The following is a 22489-nucleotide window of genomic DNA, read 5'->3' as shown; positions in this document are numbered from 1 at the left end:
ATATTATCATGATGATAGTATATATCTGATAGTATATATCTGTATCATGAATCAATTTAAGTGGACCCCGACTTAAACAAGTTGAAAAACTTATTCGGGTGTTTAGTGGTCAATTGTACGGAATATGTACTTCACTGTGCAATCTACTAATAAAATTCTCAATCAATCAATCAATCAATTCGGCTTCCGTCTGCTCCAACATTTTACCCTCTCATTGTGCTGCTTCTATAACATCCTCCTTATTAGGGCTGGGCGATATATCGAGTTTGTAATATTGATATAATTTATTTCACGTTAAAATGACCAAACGCTGCTTATTTGTGGTGTTCCTTGTTCTCCCCCGCTTGTCACTCCCTCGCAAAACTCCATGGGCTACTAAACCCCTCCCCTTCCTCCTTCAAAGACTTGCACGTATAAGAACATCCATGATTGGTTGGTTGTTTACTATGATGAGTCACGATTGGTTGAGATTATGGCAAAATATTAGGGACAGGCCAATCAGAGGCAAGGTAGGGCGGGTCATCGAATCAGGAACGGAAATCACAACAACATCCCAAATGACAACGTGAGAGTCGGAGAAAAGAAAGACAAAATATTTAAGGGGGCGATTTATATATTAAAAAAACTAGTGGAAGATGGCAGAGGGATTCTCTTCTTCCTCCTCTCCGCATGGCTGGTGGATCCAAGGGAGCGACGAGTGTCGATACAACTTGGCACCAGCGACGCCGCAGGAGTTGCCGAAATGACGCTACAACATCAAACCGCCTTCAGACTCCGGCTCCAGACTTTCTGTCGGGGTTTACTCCCTTAGCCTTACCCTCAAGTGGGTTGACCGCAAGGCAGCAGTGGTTTTGAGATTGGAGATTTCCTTCTCCTAGATGGGCTGCCTTACCAGGTTTACGAGCCCCATCTGCCCGAATGCGGCAGGTAGCACGGGGGTACATCTTACCCGTGGCGGTATAAGCCCGACCTGACTATAGCATCTTGACTAACTTGGTTAATAAAAGTGCCACTGACGGTTTACAGTACAGTTGTCATTCACTTCAATTTCAGTGAATATTGCTCAAAAATGAATATCTTTATATGTATACTTTAACCGGAAAATATATCGAGATATATATTGAATAGAGTTTAAGTACAAATATATCGAGATATACTTTTTTGTCCATACCGCCCAGCCCTACTCCTTAGATTGAGCTTCAAAAAGATGAATTCGTAAATCCTTATTCGTCCAAAAATATTCATCTTCTTTGTATGTTACCAAGTCTGCCATGATTAAAACACACTTGCGTTTGTTTCCAGAAATATGAACACACATTTGTTGCTGAAAGTTTTAAGTGCGTTGCTTCGGAAAAGGTTTAGTATGTATAAACAGTTTTAGTTATACTGTAAAACTTACAAACGTTGCTTGGAGTGATAAATGAAGAATCCATAAGAGTAGAAACGCCAAGGACGACAAGCAGACCAAACGACAATTTGGTTGAAAAAAATAAAGCACTGCCGGTAAATGGAAGGACGGACACTGCAGCACCTGCAGTGAGCAAACTCGTTCAAAGGATGACGCCATAGCATAAAACACCCTCTCAGTGTTTTTGCTTGTTTTTTTCATGTTAAATCATTTTTACGATTACCGCCAGCGAAGAAAAATCCATAAATGAGTTGCTCCGTCTTAAAGGCCGCAAGGTCCAAAGTGTAGGAAAAGGGTACTGGCTTAAAGTCCATTTGGAACTTACGGTACTACATATTTTTATGAACCTGTCTGTTACTACAATATATATACATATATATTTGCAGTGTGTATATAAATTGTTGATAGAGGGTTTTGAAGTTGTTTTAGAGGGCTTTGACATGCAGCTAACGATTATTTTTCTATCGATTAATCTATAGATTATTTTTTTCGATTAATCGGTTAATCTATAGATTATTTTTTTTCGATTAATCTATAGATTATTTTTCCTTTTACCGATTATTTTTTTATTCAAAATAAAGATAAAAAATAAATGTAGGCCAGTTTTTTCAAAAGGCATGGCTTTTATTTACAAAAAAAAAGAAGTATGGCCACTCAGTCAACATTGACAACAACATGACTAAATATTCTGTAACAATGTAAACATTTAAAACTTTTAACCTTTAACAAAATTAAAAGTAGCTTATTTGCTTTTTAATGTGCAAATATAAAAGTCAACATCCAGTGCAAATCTTAATATTCTGCAATAGTATAAGCATTTCAAAAGTAAAAGTATTGCTTATTTTGCTTTAAAATGTGCAAAAATAAAGATAAACATCCAATACAAAAAAGTGTAAAACGAAATATTCTGTAACAACAGTGTAAACATTTCAACAAAAGTGAAAGTATTGCTTATTTGCTAAAATGTGCAAAAATAAAGATAAACATCCAATACAAAAAAGTGCCAATCTAAATATTCTGGAGCACTGTAAACATTAAGTATTGCTTTTAAAATGTGCAAAATAAACATCCAGTCCAACACAGTACACAATAACCAATTCTACTCATTCCAGTGAGTGACTAACAGTTGTAATGAAGAAAGGTTAGCATGTCTACATGCTCTGGTTCTTTTCTTGTTTACAATATTCCCAGCAGCTGAAAATAGGCGCTCAGAAGGGGTCAATGTGGCTGGAACTGAGAGATAATTAGCCTTCACCTCAAGCAGGACTGCGAGTGAGCTGAGCTGCAGTTTAAGTTTCTAGAAGGTCAACGGGCTCATAGTGATGTTACTAGTAGTTGACTGGGAGGTGTTTATTATCATTTGGGGAGAGTCCGCTGCCTGATCACCTGCTAAACACCTATCTAGGGATGTGCGTATCGATCCTGTGATATCGATACTCACACGCTACTCATTTGGCATCACTTTTCTGAAAAAAGTATCGATATAAACCAAAAAACGGCATGTGGGGGGTGCAAGCATCACTTTCAGATGTTTTTAAAGACTTAATTAACTAACTATGTGCTGGGACACCCCTGTACCTGGCAGAGTATAGAGCTGGCCCAGTCACGTGACAGGAGACAGCGAATGAGCGTCGTCAACGTGCAACACACACACACAGCCAGCCGACAGCGATGCAGCCGGGCATATCCAGTGTTGTCCAATTGCTGACTTAAAACAGGCATTGTTTTTGTTTTTTTTAGTAATGTTTACTGAATATTTTTGTTTAAATGATTATCCTAAATTCAAATAATTTCCACACAGGGGAATTTACTGTTAGTTGAAAATTGCTCGAGTATTTAAAACAAGATAAGAAAGAGATACAATTTGGAGATTCTTCATCTTTGCATTACAGTTTTATTTTTTTCCAATAAAATCTTGAATATATGATGGAATGTGATTTTGGTTTTAATCTGTAACATGATTTCTTACATTTCGAAAACATTAGCCTATTTCATTAATTGCTAATTATATCACAAACTTTAAAAAATAACTGCAGCTTCTTGCAATTCGGTTTTGACTGTTAATTGGAAAGCCCTAATATTTAATTATTATTATATATAATATATAGTTATTATTATATATAATATTTAATGTATTATTTATTTATAATTTATTTTTCATATTTATGTTATTTATTTTAATCTTACTTTTATTATAATAATTTTACTTTTATTATATATTGACCATAATAAATGTGGTATAAATGGTCTGTATTTGTCTTGTGATTTGTCTTAAATAATAACAATAGTAATAATATTTTTGACTGACAAAAAAATTGCCAAGAAGAAATTGGTATCGGTATCGATGAAAATGCAAGAAAAAGTATCGGTATCGTATCGAATCCTAAAAGTGTGGTATCGCCCATCCCTACACCTATCTGCTCGACGTTGAAGCGCTGACTACATGCGCTCTGAATACACACTGCTGATTGGCTGATAATGCTTCGTGTGTACCAATCAGATGGTTGTGTGGGTGGGACAATGCTGCGTGCTGAGACAGAGGCAGCCGCAGAAGGCGCAAAGCAGCTTGTTAAGACTTTAGCAGCTAAAGTAAGCTTTAGCTTAGAAACTCGTTCGGTACACCCCCGTACCGAACCGAAAGCCCCGTACCGAAACGGTTCAATACAAAACACGTAGCGTTACACCCCTAGCAGATACAAATGACACATTCATGTTTTTGTGTAATGATGACAACGTATGCTCACGCGGACGATTGACTAGTTGATGGTTTTCTTTTCAAATGTTCGTTCATAGCCGTTGTGCTGCTATGATAGGCCATTTACGCTCGACACAGTGTGCATACAACAACATTATTAGGCTGTGTATTCAAATACTCCAACACTTTTGACGACTTTTGGCGTGATTTTTCCCCCTCGCTCGCACCGCTCGCATCGTCTGCTTTGATCGTCTGCTTTGCGCTTCGCCATGACGGTAGTGTGACGTAAATATGCGACGCGTCGACGCACAAAAACGGCGTCGACGTATTTACGTAACCAATGACGTCGACTACGTCGACGTGTCGTTTCAGCCTTAGCTACAATGATGACTCCCTTAGCCACATCTATCAAGTATGTTGTATCGTCTTTAGAATGTGTGTTCTTGTCTCTCATAATGGCTGTGAACGATAGGCAAAATCCCCCAAAAGTTCAGTTCCCATTCAAAGAAGTCAAACTAAACTCAGTATATTTTTTATTGCAGAGGATAAACAATAGCCATATGAAAAGCTGCAGAACAGAAAAGCAGTTGCCGTGGGAGATTTGCATCCCTGAAGTATTTGTATATGCTGCTGCAGTATATACTGTATGTGTGTGTAAGATGCCAAATAATGCATAGTAATGCAAAATGTGGATTGTTACGTTATGCCTTTGTTGCAACGCGGGGCTGATAATGTGTCTCCGGCACATTTGACTCCGTTTTGAGAGAGAAAACGCACGGTTACAAATTTCGAAATAAACGTAACGGACAGAAATATCTCAGGTTGGTTTCATAATGGATCAATGTAGCCGGGCCGATAAAGCTATATAAATCTATTTAGATTTGAGTGACACTTTAGTATAACTAAACGTTATGAAGGTGCTGGAATATTTCATGCTATTATTCAGAAGCAGCCTAAAATTAATCCTTTGTTATTCACAACAGAAACGTGTACAGTATCTGATCCAGTTCTGATCTGATGAGTTACATTTCTGTGTTATTATTGGTGTATGCTGCATCCCCAATGTCCAGAACATTGTGCCAGTATGCTGTTTTTTTTCAATAAAATACTGGAAAGGATAGAAATGTAGTTTGTCTCTTTTATCCGATTATTAATCGATTAATCGAAGTAATAATCGACAGATTAATCGATTATCAAAATAATCGTTAGTTGCAGCCCTAAAAGCAACTAATATTTGTCTTGATTACGTTTATCTATAGCCTTTTTGTTAGACATTACAAATTACATGATGGCATTACGTTCACACCCCAACACTGCTTTACAAACAATCAGTAATCCTGATTTCAATATCCCATCCATCCATCCATTTTCTACCGCTTATTCCCTTCGGGATCGCGGGGGGGCGCTGGAGCCTATATTGATAACAATAATCTTAATTATTACTTTGGCCATAATTGGCAGCCCTAGATCTCATACATGAACACTATTTTTACCGGAACGGGACAAGCGGTAGAAAATGGATGGATGGATGGACAAAAAGTGCAGTTACATCTTATGGCCATCAGGTGCCATCTTTTAAAACATAACCAATTATATACACATATATACACACACACACACACACACATATATATTTACACATACATACATATTATATATATATATATATATATATATATATATATATATATATATATATATATATATATATATATATATATATATATATATATATATATACACACATATATATTTACACATACACTATATATATATATATATATATATATATATATATATATATATATATATATATATATATATATACATACACACATATATATTTACACATACACTATATATATATATATATATACATATATATATATATACTGTATATACATATATGTGTATATGTATATATATACATATACATATATACATATACACACAAATATGTGCATGCATACATGCTTTGAAGCCCATGCCTCAAAAGAAAATAATATTTGCCTTGGTGCCCTTCTAACTTGCCTTGGTGCCCTAAAATATGAGCCTTCCTTTAAGGCAACCCTTGCCTTGACCTTAAAAGTTAAAAATTTGAGGCCTGAAAATGTGCCCATAAATTTTTATGCCATCTATAGCGGAATGCAAGAACCGAAGTGAAGCCTCTCATCGGCATCCACTGTCCTTGTCTGTGTAAGTGGAAGCGAGGCCACAAACATACACCCAAAGGAGTTAAAGCAAGTGACGTAAACATAAGGTAACGTAGAACAAATTATCCGGATCTGCCCCAAAATGTAATGACTTGTTCCTTATCCCATTTTGGTTATTTCCTGAAAGTTAGACAACATCCGCCTGTAAATTTTTGAGCTATCTATAATAGAATGGAAAAAAACCCACAATGAACCCTCTTGTCAGTCTCACTATCTGTGTCTCTGTAGAGCTCTAGCAAACACACAGAGAAGTACAAAACCCAAAACCAGTGAAGTTGGCATGTTGTGCAAATCGTAATTTAAAAACAGAATACAATTATTTGCAAATCCTTTTCAACCTATATTCAATTGTATACACTGCAAAGACAAGATACTTACGTTCGAACTGGTAAACGTTATTATTTTTTGCAAATATTAGCTCATTTGGAATTTGAGGCCTGCAACATGTTTCAAAAAAGCTGGCACAAGTGGCAAAAAAGACTGAGAAAGTTGAGGAATGCTCATCAAACACTTATTTGGAACATCCCACAGGAGAACAGGCTAAATGGGAACAGGTGGGTGCCATGACTGAGCCTTTCATGGAAGCTGCATTTATACCCAGTACAAACAAGGATGGGGCGAGGGTCACCACTTTGTGAACAAATGCGTGAGCAAATTGTCGAACAGTTTAAGAACAACATTTCTCAACTAGCTATTGCAAGGAATTTAGGGATTTCACCATCTACGGTTCGTAATATTATCAAAAGGTTCAGAGAATCTGGAGAAATCACTGCACGTAAACGGCAAGGCCGTGACCGTCGATCTCCCAGGCGGTACTGCAACAAAAAGCGACATCAGGGAGTAAAGGATATCACCACATGGGCTGAGGAACACTTTGTCGCTAAATCTTAAAGTGCAAGATAAAACTCTACTATGCAAAGCAAAAGCCATTTATCAACACCACCCAGAAACGCCGCCGGCTTCGCTGCGGCCGAGCTCATCTAAGATGGACTGATGCAAAGTGGAAAAGTGTTTTGTGATCTGACAAGTCCACATTTCAAATTGTTTTTGGAAACTGTGGACGTTGTGTCCTCCGGACCAAAGAGGAAAAGAACCATTCGGACTGTTATAGGCGCAAAGTTCAAAAGCCAGCATCTGTGATGGTATCGGGGTGTATTAGTGCCCAAGGGATGGGTAACTTACACATCTGTGAAGGCACCATTAATGCTGAAAGGTACTTACAGGTTTTGGAGCAACATATGTTGCCATCTAAAAAACTTTATCATGGACGCCCCTGCTTATTTCAGCAAAACAATGCTAAGCCACATTCTGCACATGTTACAACAGCGTGGCTTCGTAGTAAAAGAGTGTGGGTACGAGACTGGCCTGCCTGTAGTCCAGACCTGTCTCCCATTGAAAATGTGTGGCACATTATGAAGCGCAAAATACCACAACAGACTGTTGAACAACTTATGCTTTACATCAAGCAAGAATGGGAAAGAATTCCACCTGAAAAGCTTCAAAAATTGGTCTCCTCAGTTCCCAAACCTTTACAGAGTGTTGTTAAAAGGAAAGGCCATGTAACACTGGTAAAAATGACCCTGTGCCAACTTTTTTGCAATGTGTTGCCATTAAATTCTAAGTTAATGATTTGCACAAAAAAAAAAATCTACTTTCTCAGTTCGAACGTTAGGTATCTTGGTCTTTGCAGAGTATTCAATTGAACATAAGTTCAAAAGGATTTGCAAATTATTAAGTCTGAAATGACGCCGACGCCGTTTTTGTGCGTCGACGCGTCGCATATTTACGTCACACTACCGTCATGGCGGAGCGCAAAGCAGACGATGCGAGCGGTGCGAGCAAGGGGAAAAAAAGCACGCCAAAAGTCGTCAAAAGTGTGGGAGTATTTCAATAAACGGCCTGATAATGTTGTTGTATGCACACTGTGTCGAGCGGAAATGGCCTATAATAGCAGCATAACGGCTATGAACGAACATTTGAAAAGAAATCACCCGACAGCGTTCTTGCCATCACCATCAACTAGTCAATCGTCCGCGTGAGTATATGTTGTCATCATTACACAAAAACATGAATGTGTCATTTGTATCTGCTAGGGGTGTAACGGTACGTGTTTTGTATTGAACCGTTTCGGTACGGGGCTTTCGGTTCAGTACGGGGGTGTACCGAACGAGTTTCTAAGCTAAAGTCTTAACAAGCTGCTTTGCTCCTTCTGCCTCTGTCTCAGCACCCAGCATTGTCCCACCCACACAACCATCTGATTGGCACACACAAAGCGTTAACAGCCAAACAGCAGTGCGTATTCAGAGCGCATGTCGTCAGCGCTTCAGCGTCGAGCAGATAGGTGTTTAGCAGGTGAGCATCAGGCAGCATACTCTCCCCAAATGATAATAAACACCTCCCAGTCAACTACTAGTAACATCACTATGAGCCCGTTGACCTTCTAGAAACTTAAACGGCAGCTCAGCTCGCTCGCAGTCCTGGCTTGAGGTGAAGGCTAATTATCTCTCAGTTCCAGCCACATCGACCCCTTCTGAGCGCCTTTTTTCAGCTGCTGGGAATATTGTAAACAAGAAAAGAACCAGCCTCACCCCAGAGCATGTAGACATGCTAACCTTTCTTCATTACAACTGTTAGTCACTCACTGGAATGAGTAGAATTGGTTATTGTGTACTGTGTTGGACTGGATGTTTATTTTGCACATTTTAAAAGCAATACTTAATGTTTACAGTGCTCCAGAATATTTAGATTGGCACTTTTTTGTATTGGATGTTTATCTTTATTTTTGCACATTTTAGCAAATAAGCAATACTTTCACTTTTGTTGAAATGTTTACACTGTTGTTACAGAATATTTCGTTTTACACTTTTTTGTATTGGATGTTTATCTTTATTTTTGCACATTTTAAAGCAAAATAAGCAATACTTTTACTTTTGAAATGCTTATACTATTGCAGAATATTAAGATTTGCACTGGATGTTTACTTTTATATTAGCACATTAAAAAGAAAATAAGCTACTTTCAATTTTGTTGAATGTTAAAAGTTTTAAATGTTTACATTGTTACAGAATATTTTGTCATGTTGTTGTCAATGTTGGCTGAGTGGCCATACTTCTTTTTTTTGTAAATAAAAGCCATGCCTTTTGAAAAGACTGGTCTACGTTTATTTTTTCATCTTCATTTTAAATAAAAAAATAATCGGTAAAAGGAAAAATAATCTATAGATTAATCGGAAAAATAATTTATAGATTAATTGAAAAAATAATCTATAGATTAATCGATAGAAAAATAATCGTTAGCTGCAGCCTTACAAATTATTGTATTCTGGTTTTTATTTACGATTTACACAATGTGCCAACTTCACTGGTTTTGGGTTTTGTAGAACCTTGTAACGTACATGTTTGGTAACATAGTAAAAATTATCCAGATAAGGCCCAAAGCTGATAAGTTGTTCTTTCTTCCATTTTGGACATTTCCTGGAAGTTTGATATACAACTGCAAATAATTGTATCAGGTATTTTGCTAACTAACCGACAGAAGGCTATGATTTCATCATAGCAATACAAAAAGAGATGTAGAAAGTCATAGTTAGTGATTTTAAATTTTCCTGAGGGAACTCTCCTGAAGGAATCAATAAAGTACTATCTGTCTATCTATTGGAAACTCCTTCTAGTAGTGACAGCTACTAGCTGTATGTTACCAACATTGCATTTTATTCCTCTATACGCACAATCCCACAAAGCTGAACGAGCTGAACTGACAAAAATCACCCAGCGCATTGCCAACAGCTGAATTAAAGCCAGAGCATGTGAACTGTGACTTCATACCCAGAAACCAAATTATTTGAGAAATCAAACTAATTACCTTGCTTCATGATGTTGTGGATGTTACCACCCCTTGTGGTAATAGAAATTGGTAATAAAAAATGTATCTTTTCATATTTTTAGACACTAAATTACGTATGCTGAAGTACCAATAAGCGTATCGATATTTAATTGGTATTAGGGCTGGGCGATATATTGATATACTCGATATATCGCAGGTTTGTCTCTGTGCGATATAAAAAATGACTATATCGTGATATTCGAGTATACGTTCTCACGCAGTTGCTTTTAGCTGCGGGGCATTAAACTGCATGCGTTTCTCACTCTTTCCTGTCTCTCCTTCTCACAGAGACTTTAAAACAAGCACACCTTCTTACGCACGTCACATACTGTCACATGAGCAACGTCACACGCTCCCGCGGAGCGAGAGGTAGCGACATGGTAACGTTAGCTGTGATGCTAACAGCTAACGGTGTGGTTTTAGTGGTTATACGAGAGAAAGAAGGTGCGAATCTGGTAACAAATGGAGGAATAATTAATTCCCAAGAAAAACAGCACGGGGTCCATCGTCTGACGGTGGTTTGGCTTCAAGCGGGAATATGTCATTACATCATGCCAACATCTCCGTTCGGTGCCACACCAACTAAATGCCGAAGCAACTATTTTCACATCAACACCGACATATACTATTTGATATGCAGCTCATTTTTATGTGACACTTAATTGAAAAATCTTGTGTGTCATCATGCACAAAAGTGCACTTATAGCTTGTTTTAAAATGTCTGACAATCTTGCACTTTCTGTTTTGGAAATGACATGAATGTTTGTGCCACTGCTTAATAACTGTTTAATAAATACACTTTTGCTAAATTGACTTAGTTGTGATTTCCCTCGGAGCATGAAAGTTTAAAATTAGCATATATTAATGCAGTATGAACAAGAATGTTTTAATGTAGACACATAGAATCATCATACTGCTGTGATTATATGTATTCAAGGCTAAGGCAAAATATCGAGATATATATCGTGTATCGCGATATGGCCTAAAAATATCGAGATATTAAAAAAAGGCCATATCGCCCAGCCCTAATTGGTATCGGTAAGGAATATATGTATTGGTATAGGTATCTAAAAAATCCTAATGATATACATCCCTCCTGCCAAGTCCAAGTTGGTAGTGGTAGGCATGGAAAATCCTAAATGTTCTACTTCGTTTCTCCCTGCCTTACGACAGTGTCACTGTAAAACATTCATTGCTCTGCAGCCTCCAAATGCTCCGCTGTCTCGTGAAAATGATCTCCTTTGCTCAAAAGCCTCTCTATATTCCAAGGAATGTGACCACATGACATTTCAATTGTGAACTTATGACTAACATTTAGAAGTCCTCGGCTTGTTGGATTAGTTCTCGCGCACAGTCGATGTGGAGGGACAGAATGTTCAGCTATTGGGCCTAGACCATGGAAGGACACACGAAAGAAAACTGACATCTGTGTAGAAAAGGACAGCTGGACAATAGTGTGGCATCGTCACACTTGAAACCAACGCTGTTGTGCGACACGTAATGCCTCTAATTATGAAACTCTTAAATGTCATGTAAATATCCCACACTAGGGTGGCTTTGAGTGTTTGGTTGGATCATAAACACTTCACCCATACAGGAGGGGGTGGGGGATTTTTTAGGTGTTATGATGACTATCATCAAAACATTGTACATCTTGTATAGATATTTATAGCTAATATGGAGCATAATAACATTTAGTCAACGGAATTGATTGTATAATCATTGCAATTGAAGCAATTTAGGTAAAATGAAGTGGAACTGTTTGTTAAATATTAAGTAGTGGCACTTTAAGAACGTGGCACACTTTCTTACCTGCGCCACTGACGTGGTTTTCCCAGGGTTTTCTTTTGTCTTTTTGTTAGCAGCATAAGTTAAAAAGAATGGATTTGGAAAAAAAACAATTCCTCTTATCTACTACAAAGTGGAACACACTTCACTTCCTGCTTCCTCTTTCGCTCCACGCCCCCACGTTGCAGAGAATTCTGGGAGATGCTTATTTTCAGACTCGCCAAAGCAAAAGAACCAGAAAAAACTACTGTCCGATTTCGTTTGATACAGTCAGGCATAACGGAATTATTGAGAAGATTTTGAAACCGTAATACAGGGCTCGAATTTAACCACGGCAACGGCGTGGTTAAAAAATTGACCAGCATCTGCGGCAAGAACATACTTTGACTGCCCTTGACTTTTTACTTGTTAATGGACTAGGGATGTAACAATAAACGATATAATGATCATTCGCAATAAAATTCCAGACAGTTAGTAATACCGTCTATTTTTTTAATTACTGAAAAACCGTCATTTATGAATGCATTTTAGGCAACACAAAGTCAGGCGCATGCGCACTAGCGTCGTTTGGCTTGATAATCACGGCGGACTAACTACACAGACTTTGCTCCAGAGATTTCCCCTCGGAGTACACTGAGCCAAGCGCTTGGTTTAACGAAATTTTCCCTCACTTCCCGGCGTGCGTTTAAGAGCACACTGCTGTTAAATGGAGACAAGTGTGGACAATTTTGGAGACAGACGCACTTGTCCCCACACTAAAACTATACAGCGAAGGAGAAAAACTATTTGATGTTGCTTTTATTTTCTCAATACAGCGTCCTTCAGCTGCTCTGACTGAGAGTTAACGTGAGGAAACATGCAGCAGGCGATATGTTGTGAACGTTGTCACAACTTGTTTATAAAGTCTTTAGTTTGTTGACTGGGATGTTCACTCGCCCTTTATTTAACTGCAAACTGTATCAGTGTTCAAATAACATCAATACTAGCTCAAATGTTTTGTTATCGCAATCGAACTGAAAGCAGGCTGTGAAGATTGTGTATTCGATGTGAGAAGGGTCACTACTGGTTTTGTTGTTGTTGGCCAAACTGTAGTACTGAACCAGAAGGAGACGTTGGAGAAGAACAAAGCTTGTTTATTAGACTTCATCGTCATTAGCCAAACTGCTTTGTGTTTTATTTTGATATCAAAATGTAAACGCCATGTTTTTTTACATTACTTGTGTTTTTTTCATGTCACAAAGGTATTACTTCAAAAACCATCCATGTGACACTGCATTTTGTTAATGTTTTATTGTGTATAATTAATTCCTATACAACATATTTATGTTCAAACTCTTAGTGGATGTGTCCCGATACAGCATCTACATGTACATATAAATGTACATAACTGAATTTTTTTTTTTTTACAAAAATACCTCCCTCTATCAAAATGGAAAAATAGAGATAGAGGCATCATATAATGACAAAAAGCTGAAAAGTTGGTATTAAGTAATAAAAAAAAAGTATATTTGTCTTCAGATATATGGATAACGTTTATCTATATAGCCTTTTTATTACACATTACAAATTACATGATGGTATTACGTTCACACCCCAACACTGCCTACCTAACAATCATTAATCATAATTTCAATATTGATAACAATAATCTTAATTATTACTTAGGCCATAATTGGCAACGCTAGATCCCATACATGAACACTATTTTTACAAAAAGTGCAGTTACGACTTATGGCCATCAGGTGCCATCTTTCCAAAAAACACAAACACAGACACAGACACACACACATGCACGTGCACGCTTTAGAGCCCCTGCCTCGAAAGAAAATCATGTTTGCCTTGGTGCCATTCTAACTTGCCTTGGTGCCCTAAAATATGAGCCCTCCTTTAAGGCAACACTTGCCTTGACCTTAAAAAGTTTAAATTTGAGGCCTGGTAATACCACAGTATCTACAATATCGCTACATTCCTATTTTCCAACTAGCTGTGGGACGCTGAGCTACGTTGAAGTAAAAAACTCTGCTAAAGCACAACATTTCCAGGCTCCAATAATACACTAACTGGCATTGAAACAAGAGTTCAGAACAGTATGAGAGATTTCCACTCCCATTAAAAAATAAATTAACTTAATTGAGTGTTCACATTTAAATACATAAGCACAACAGTATCTAAATTTTTCTCTGTGTCTTGTCTGGTATCTAAATGTGAACAAAGACATACATATCTGGATGTGAAGGCAGGCCAATGAGTAGGGATGATGTTTGATAAGAAATTATCGAGTTCGAGCCTATTATCGAATCCTCTTATCGAACCGATTCCTTATCGATTCTCTTACCGAGTCCAGATAGGTTTGTGTATATGGAAAAAAACACAATATTTGGTTTTACAAAAGCTCACTTTTATTTTATAAGAAAAGAAAAAAAATAAATGAATAAATAAATATTGACTGCTACCCCCTTAAAAAAATAAAATAAATAAATATTGACTGTTGTTACCCAAAGTATATTAAGTGGGATTTTTCAGAAAAACAAATATATACAGTAACACAAAAACAACCTGTCTCTGTGATCAATATAGGTGTATAAATAATAATATAGTGTTACATAAAATCAGTCCCTTGGGCACAAAACTGAAAATAATACAGCTCTCCAAAATAAGAACCAACTCTTTTTCTTGACTATAGTGGTCTCGATAACGGGTACCGGTTCTCAAAAAGGGATTCGAGTCCGAGGACTCGGTTCTTTTCTTATCGAACAACCGGGAAAATCGGTTCCGAGTATCATCCCTACCAATGAGTTAAACTTCAAAGAACTAAAACTCCCGCTTAACAGGTGTAGTTGTTGGGATGCATAAAATAAAGAATGTTATGTTAGGTGATTAATTAAAAAATAATCAAAACCTACATTTAGAGCTTTTAACCAGCAAAAATTAGTTCAATTCCCCCCAGACCCTTTGTAATTCTCTCTACTAATGCAACAATTCATTAAAATACAGTACTGATCGTGAAGTTACATGACAGAAAGCCAGGTGTTGCAAAGCATGAAGGCTAGCAGACACCCAGCAGAAGAAAAAGTAACAGCCAAGTAACAATTTCCCATCCAGTCTGCCACACCGAAGCGCCATTGAGGTAAACTGAAACATCAAGCCAACAGTACAACGTGTGCAGCTTGCACCCACAAGGAATACCATTTTTGTTGTTTGGACACACTTTGGCTACAAAGAGGATGACGTTGACCAAAAAGTAGAGGAGCAGTTGAAATTGGAGTAATCTTAAAAACAAAGGCAAAAGGTTCAGTTAATTGTGATTTAATTTTTTTCCATACACACGAAGCCTTATAATGAGTTAAAACTTTGCCAGCTTGGAAAATCTCACTACTGGTATTTCCCCTTTGACCCAGTCTCTCTATATATATACCCATATATCCATCCATTTTCTGACGCTTGTCCCTTTCGGCGAGTGGGGGTTATCCCAACTGCACTCGGGCAGAAGGCAGGACAAGTCGCCACCTCATGTGGAAATGTTATATTTTCAAACAAGCAAACACACTTACCAAACAATGTTTTCTATTACTACTGCAGCCTGTTTAGGCAACATACAAATTGGGCTTTAAATGCACTTGCTACTGGTTGTTGGCAAGTACTGAAATCCATTGGGACTTATGAAGATTTTTGTCTTTTCTCACCTATAAAAATGTTGTTACAAAGTTGGATACTTGTTTTACACAATGTCAAAGCGTCAAATCGTGACGTTTGTGTATTTTGGCGTGAGCTCGATTGCAAATTTGGATGCCTCTGTTTGCTGGGTTTGCGGTCTGGCTACGTTGTGACATCACAGTGAGGTGGACGTACTTATTTGGACATTAGGTCAAGCACTCAGCCAGGCTACAGTGCACTTTTTTAAAATATAAATTATGATGCTTTTGGAAAGGTTGGGGCGTGGTTTCCTTTGCAATCTGGGAACGCCTTCAAAAACGACCATCTTGCAGACAGACTCCAAAAACATACAATGTGACACAATTTACACCAGCGCATATCCAGAACATATAACGTAGACTACCAGGAAGTGTTTTAAATTTAAATTAAAAATCATCATAGGTATCCTTTAATGTTACCAAACATAGTAACTACAAAGATAATCTTGCATTACAATGAATACAAAAGTTAGATTGTTCAAATTGTATTATTACTTTATATTAGTAGTATACAAGATTTATAGGTCAAACAAAGTGAAGGAAAATCAGCTACGCATTCTATGATTCTAAAGTTCTGCAAAGATGGCTAAGGCTAATAGGTTTATCAGCAAATGGATAACCACTCAGATTAGACCAACGGATTCCCTATTGTAGCTTCCTCCCTCAATTACTTAATTTGTGATAAAGTTGCTTTTCTTGATAGATATTCTCACCCTGTTTCTCATTTATTTGCTTTTGGTTCAAATCAAATTATCTGACTAATGTGCTTCTGTCCAGTGCTGTTAAAACTGATGTTTACTTCTGATGGAATAGTCCACCCATTTGCGCAGGTTTCCACATAAATTCCAAGCTTCTCATGGTGCTCACTGTTATATTTTCTGCCTCAAATGCTCAGGAGGTTACTGAGAAACCAGTCTTTACGTGCGAATACATCCAAGCTTTGCAGACCAGCGTGGCGTGACATCAAGTTCCCGAGGCTATGCTATTGATAAACAGAAGAATGTGACACATGGACCACAGACAGGAGTGTTTATGAGAGGATTAAGATAACAACTAATCGCTGCCTTTACGACCATGAATGTTTTTAGACACAGTTAGCAATGATAAGAGTCTCTTACTTTAAGAAAAATGGATAAGCGCGTCTAAGAACTGAACTAGACAATGTCTGAGAAAGCATTACCGATAGTCCTTTAATACTTACAGATATCATGGATAAAAATATTTGTAAGCTTTAGCCCCTTCTTAAAAATCAGTTGGACATTTTATCTTTGGCTCACAAAGACAAACAAGCAGCTCATTGCCAAAATACAGTCACTGCTGTACCTTTGTAATTTGTGTAACAAAACATAATCACAACTATATAGGAACAGTCATAATAACTGGTTTATTGATTGTTTAGAATTATATGGTATGAATTGTTTATTAAAAGCGAGCTGAAGGCAAAACGGTGTACTACTAAGCTGCAACCAGCAGAGGTGCTGTTGCTTCACTAAACTAGTTTGCGATATACCATGTCAGCTATGGGATGATGAGCTGGAGAAGCACCAGATAGTTATTATTTTTGATTGTTTGGTTGAACAATAACAAACATTGTCAATCATAGTAATTATAATTATAGGTATTACGAATGGCTTTAACACCCAAATCCATCATTAAGAATGATTTGTTTGTGATTGTTGAGTAATTTAAAAATTTGGTCAAAATGATATGCACTACTTGGCTGCAGACAACAGAGGTGTTGTTGCTTCCCTTTTGGACTAGTTCACAATATAATGTACAACAGCATGTTAGCTATGGGAAGATGAACTACATTCACACAGACCTCTGCAATGACGGTTAGTATTTTACAGACCATTTTCAAGCCACTTTCTGACCGTCTCGTCAGGAAGCACCGTTTTGTGGAAAGTCTTATTTACGTGGCTCCACTTCGACTGTGTCTCCTCCCCGCCAACCATGTTGTAGTTTTTAGTACTTCCATATCGAGTCGACTGACAGATATAAGTTTAAACTATACGGTACTTTGTATTTGAAATGGAAAAAGCAAGTCTGTCCCACAACAAGAGGATAAGGAAAAATTAGGATCTTATTGACTAAAATGTTGGGATTACAACGACAAACTCGCGCAATGATCTACAGGTAAATTTCTACCATATAGGGCTATCCGCTGATGTCACAGGTGAGAAATCGTCACAAGTCAGAGCAAATTCCAAACAGCTAGTTTGGTGGAAGTATGGAGGAAGGCAAGATTATTTTTAAAATATCTCTGCAATGCCTCCATAGTTTGATTTAAAATTTTTGAGACTACCGTAATTTCCGGACTATAAGCCGCTACTTTTTCCCCTCGTTCTGGTCCCTGCGGCTTATACAACGGTGCGGCTTATATACGGCCTGTTCTTCTCCGACACCGACGAAGAGGATTTCGGTGGTTTTAGTACGCAGGAGGAAGACGATGACACAATGATTAAAGACTGACTTCATATACCGGTAGGCTGGTTATTTTGATAACGTACAGGCGAGCACTTTGTTTTACTTTGCACCGTTGTATTATTTGTACTCTGCACGAATGCTGTTCGCCATGTCAAAGATGTGAAAGTTTGATTGAATGATTGAAAGATTTATTGTTAATAAATGGGACGCTTTGCGTTCCCAAACAGTCATCTTTGTCCCGACAATCCCCTCTGTGATAGCAGGAACCCCTATATACTACGGTAATTACACATCAAAACCCTGCGGCTTATAGTCGGGTGCGGCTTATATATGGAGCAATCTGTATTTTCCCCTAAATTTAGCTGGTGCGGCTTATAGTCAGGTGCGGCTTATAGTCCGGAAATTACGGTAATGATGATTGCAAATACACAAAAGCAGGTACCACCAGGTAAAAAAAGTAGGTTTTGCAACAAGTCCCATTTAAGAAACCAGAACATTTAATATTACTTCTTCCAAAAAATATAGTGTGTGTATAGTTGTTTTATGTTTGTAATAAAACTTGCTTGAAATTTCAGAAGTACTTTTTGAGCACATTCAACAATACCATCCATCCATCCGTTTCCTACCGCTTGTCCCTTTTTGGGGTCGCGGGGGGTGCTGGTGCCTATCTCAGCTGCATTCGGGCGGAAGGCGGGGTACACACTGGACAAGTCGCCACCTCATCACAGGGCCATTCAACAATACCATGATAGTAATGATAACTGTGATAAGTTTGGTTAAAATAACAGTGATTTGAAATTGCATAACGTAACACACTTCCCGCTACCAAAAACAAAAGTTCTAAAATTGTTTTCAATTTAAAAACTAAATGATTACTTCTTCCTACATTTGACACAGTACACAAGCAGACATATCCACTATTATTCTGCAATTAAAGGGGAATTGCACTTCTGGGGGGGAATTTTGCCCATCATTCAGTACCCTTACGTAAGACAAGAAAACATGTTTTTCTTTTTTATGCATTCTAATTAGTAAATAAATGCAAGCAAAAGTCCGCTCACAGTGGAGAATATAGGAGTCTCTGTATTCTTCCTATAAAGCGCTTAAAAACATTTAAACACTTCCGTCAACATTTTATATACACCCTGTATATATACATGAAATGTCCACAAGGGAAATTGTTAACTGATTATTACACACTGCAGACTTTATGTGAGCCAACAAACAAACATCACTTACTGTACTATGTCTGCTCTCACTGAAATGTGACTGTTAGGATGTTGATATATTCCCGTTTAGATGACGAATGACTCATAATCATTGCGAAGAAAAAAGGGAGGTGGAAAGAAGCGTCTTTTTCGGGTCTTTTTTGCCATTTCCAGGTCTAAGTTGGCTGTCAAAGTTCTCAGTTTATGTCAACATAATTTTACTATCCAGGTGAGAGGCATGATTTATAATCCAGAATTTACTTTCACGAGCTACGAAGCGAGAAAGCAGCTCACCAGCTGATGTTATTAATACAGAACCATAAGGAAGTTACCTCTCTATGACAATGTGCAACCAAAAATAGGTCCTTAACGTTAGTGCTTATACAAACTATCACTATGGATACTTGGTAAATATTTAGGTAACGAAAAGTAAATGGAGTATTGTCGGCGCCTTTTGGATAGTTATTTTGGGGGTTTTATGTGGCGCAATGTCGTCATGACTCCCATTGACTTCATTGTAAGCTGACTTTAATTTACATTTATTTAAGCTACAAACCCGTTTCCATATGAATTGGGAAATTGTGTTAGATGTAAATATAAATGGAATACAGTGATTTGCAAATCATTTTCAACCCATTTTCAGTTGAATATGCTACAAAGACAACATATTTGATGTTCAAACTGATAAACTTTTTTTTTTTTGCAAATAATCATTAACTTTATAATTTTGATGCCAGCAACACGTGACAAACAAGTTGGGAAAGGTGGCAATAAATACTGATAAAGTTGAGGAATGCTCATCAAACACTTATTTGGAACATCCCATAGGTGAACATGCTAATTGGGAACAGGTGGGTGCTATGATTGGGTATAAAAGTAGATTCCATGAAATGCTCAGTCATTCACAAACAAGGATGGGGCGAGGGTCACCACTTTGTCAACAAATGCGTGAGCAAATTGTTGAACAGTTTAAGAAAAACCTTTCTCAACCAGCTATTGCAAGGAATTTAGGGATTTCACCATCTACGGTCTGTAATATCATCAAAGGGTTCAGAGAATCTGGAGAAATCACTGCACGTAAGCAGCTAAGCCCGTGACCTTCGATCCCTCAGGCTGTATTGCATCAACAAGCGACATCAGTGTGTAAAGGATATCACCACATGGGCTCAGGAACACTTCAGAAACCCACTGTCAGTAACTATAGTTGGTCGCTACATCTGTAAGTGCAAGTTAAAACTCTCCTATGCAAGGCGAAAACCGTTTATCAACAACACCCAGAAACGCCGTCGGCTTCGCTGGGCCTGAGCTCATCTAAGATGGACTGATACAAAGTGGAAAAGTGTTCTGTGGTCTTACGAGTCCACATTTCAAATTGTTTTTGGAAACTGTGGACGTTGTGTCCTCCGGACCGGATTATTATAGGCGCAAAGTTGAAAAACCAGCATCTGTTGATGGTATGGGGGTGTATTAGTGCCCAAGAAATGGGTAACTTACACATATGTGAAGGCGCCATTAATGCTTTTTTGGCCTCATGAATTGTTTTTTTTGTCATAAAGAAATACAATCATGTGTGCTTACGGACTGTATCCCTGCAGACTGTATTGATCTATATTGATATATAATGTAGATGTATAATGTTTTTTATGTTGATTTAATAAAAAATACAATATATATTTTTTAAATTTCTCGTGCGGCCTGGTACCAATCGATCCACGGACCGGTACCAGGCCGCGGCCCGGTGGTTGGGGACCACTACCTTATAGGGTCGCAGAATTAGGTACACTTATTCTGCAATACCCATCAAAAACTGTAGATAGAGCCATTTTGGATCTGATAAGGTGTACCTAATGCTGTGAACTATGAGGCGATGACAAAAACAAAGGATGCCAATGAGATTATGAGCAGTCACGTAGTTGCTTTTCCATCGGGACACTTAAAGGCAACATCTTGGAATTAAAAACTAGAGTTAGTAAGCAGATATATTCACAGCAACATAACAATGTGTGCACAATCCCAATAGTTCGCAGCGTTCAAAGATCTGCCGTGTTTGCGCTAACTTGCCCATAAACGTCTTAAGATGTTGACTTTAATTACAAGGCCATCAAAGGAGTGACATTGCTAATAAAAGCAGACTCACGGATCACAAGTAACGCGGTCCATATTCTCCACAGAGTAAAATGCGGTGTTCAAGCATGCTGTAGCAATGTTTACATGGACGCTTCCCCGTGACAACATGAAAATAAAACAATAGAAGAGTGTCTGAAGCACTCGCGTTAATCATTACTACCAACGTCACTGCCGCGTAAGCGTGGAAGAAATGTTCCAACAAGTAAAGCCTAGAATGGACCTACCAATACGATTTTGCCGTAACCAGTAAGAGCTAATATATCATTAAAACAAAACGCTAGCTAAGTTTGTTGATAAGTTATGACAATGTTACGTCACGGCTAAACTGTAAATAAGGCCCGGTATAGGATTGTGTCCCTCTCGACTTACCTTCACGTAAAGTCACTATAAATATAATCCAGCGCTTCTCTGAACATGTTATGGACTTATGAATCCATAGCATGCACAGTTCGCCTGCACTGCTGCCATCTTGTCCTAGACGACAGGAAGGGAGAGCTCCCCCTCGGTAAAGCCACCATCTCCCGCATTTTTAAACGTCAACTGGCTCCCGCATATGAACATCTACGGACACCAAGTCGTGTCCAGGTGAGAACTGGGCAGTTCTAATGTGTCTCCCTCCGATTTGGGTGGAGGTAGCCCATCTGGCAAAGGGTGGCCGTTACCCCCGTCTAGATGCTCGGCACCGCAGCCCTGCTAGCTTCCAACATGTCTGTCTGCGAGCGAATGTTTGTGAGCTGACGGCATTGAGCAGGCCAGATCAATCGACCACACATAACTCGATGGGGAACAACGCAAACCATTTAGTGTGAAAATACAACAAAGTATCCATTAGATTACATATCTACAAATAAAGTTACATTATACATAAAAAGTATAGTCATCCGATATAATGGGGATTTACGACCACAAAAAAGGATGGGTGATGACTCGGTAGTTTCCTTTTTTGGTCTAGTCCAATTTGTTGCACGGGCTCTAGGGTGGTTGTTATATATCTCCGCCTACTGGCAGAGAGGGGAACAACAGCACGGTGGGACAGGGGTTAGTGCATG

The 22489-nt window shown here is 38.1% G+C and overlaps 1 protein-coding gene across 1 annotated transcript in view; it reads right to left on the bottom strand.

Moving 5' to 3' along the window:
* LOC133633896 (homeodomain-interacting protein kinase 3-like) overlaps positions 1 to 22430 on the bottom strand; it is a 97691-nt gene extending 75261 nt beyond the window's left edge. Inside the window, 1 exon segment of the mRNA XM_062026697.1 lies at positions 21810 to 22430. Coding sequence (XP_061882681.1) covers positions 21810 to 21882 — 73 coding nt within the window. The 5' untranslated portion in view covers positions 21883 to 22430.
* Positions 22431 to 22489: the final 59 nt, after the last annotated feature.

Source organism: Entelurus aequoreus, linkage group LG02 (genome assembly GCF_033978785.1).
Source record: "Entelurus aequoreus isolate RoL-2023_Sb linkage group LG02, RoL_Eaeq_v1.1, whole genome shotgun sequence".
In the NCBI taxonomy this organism is placed as follows: Eukaryota; Metazoa; Chordata; class Actinopteri; order Syngnathiformes; family Syngnathidae; genus Entelurus; species Entelurus aequoreus.
The sequence above is the reverse complement of the archived record's forward strand: the minus strand, read 5'-3'. Positions and strand labels throughout refer to the sequence as shown.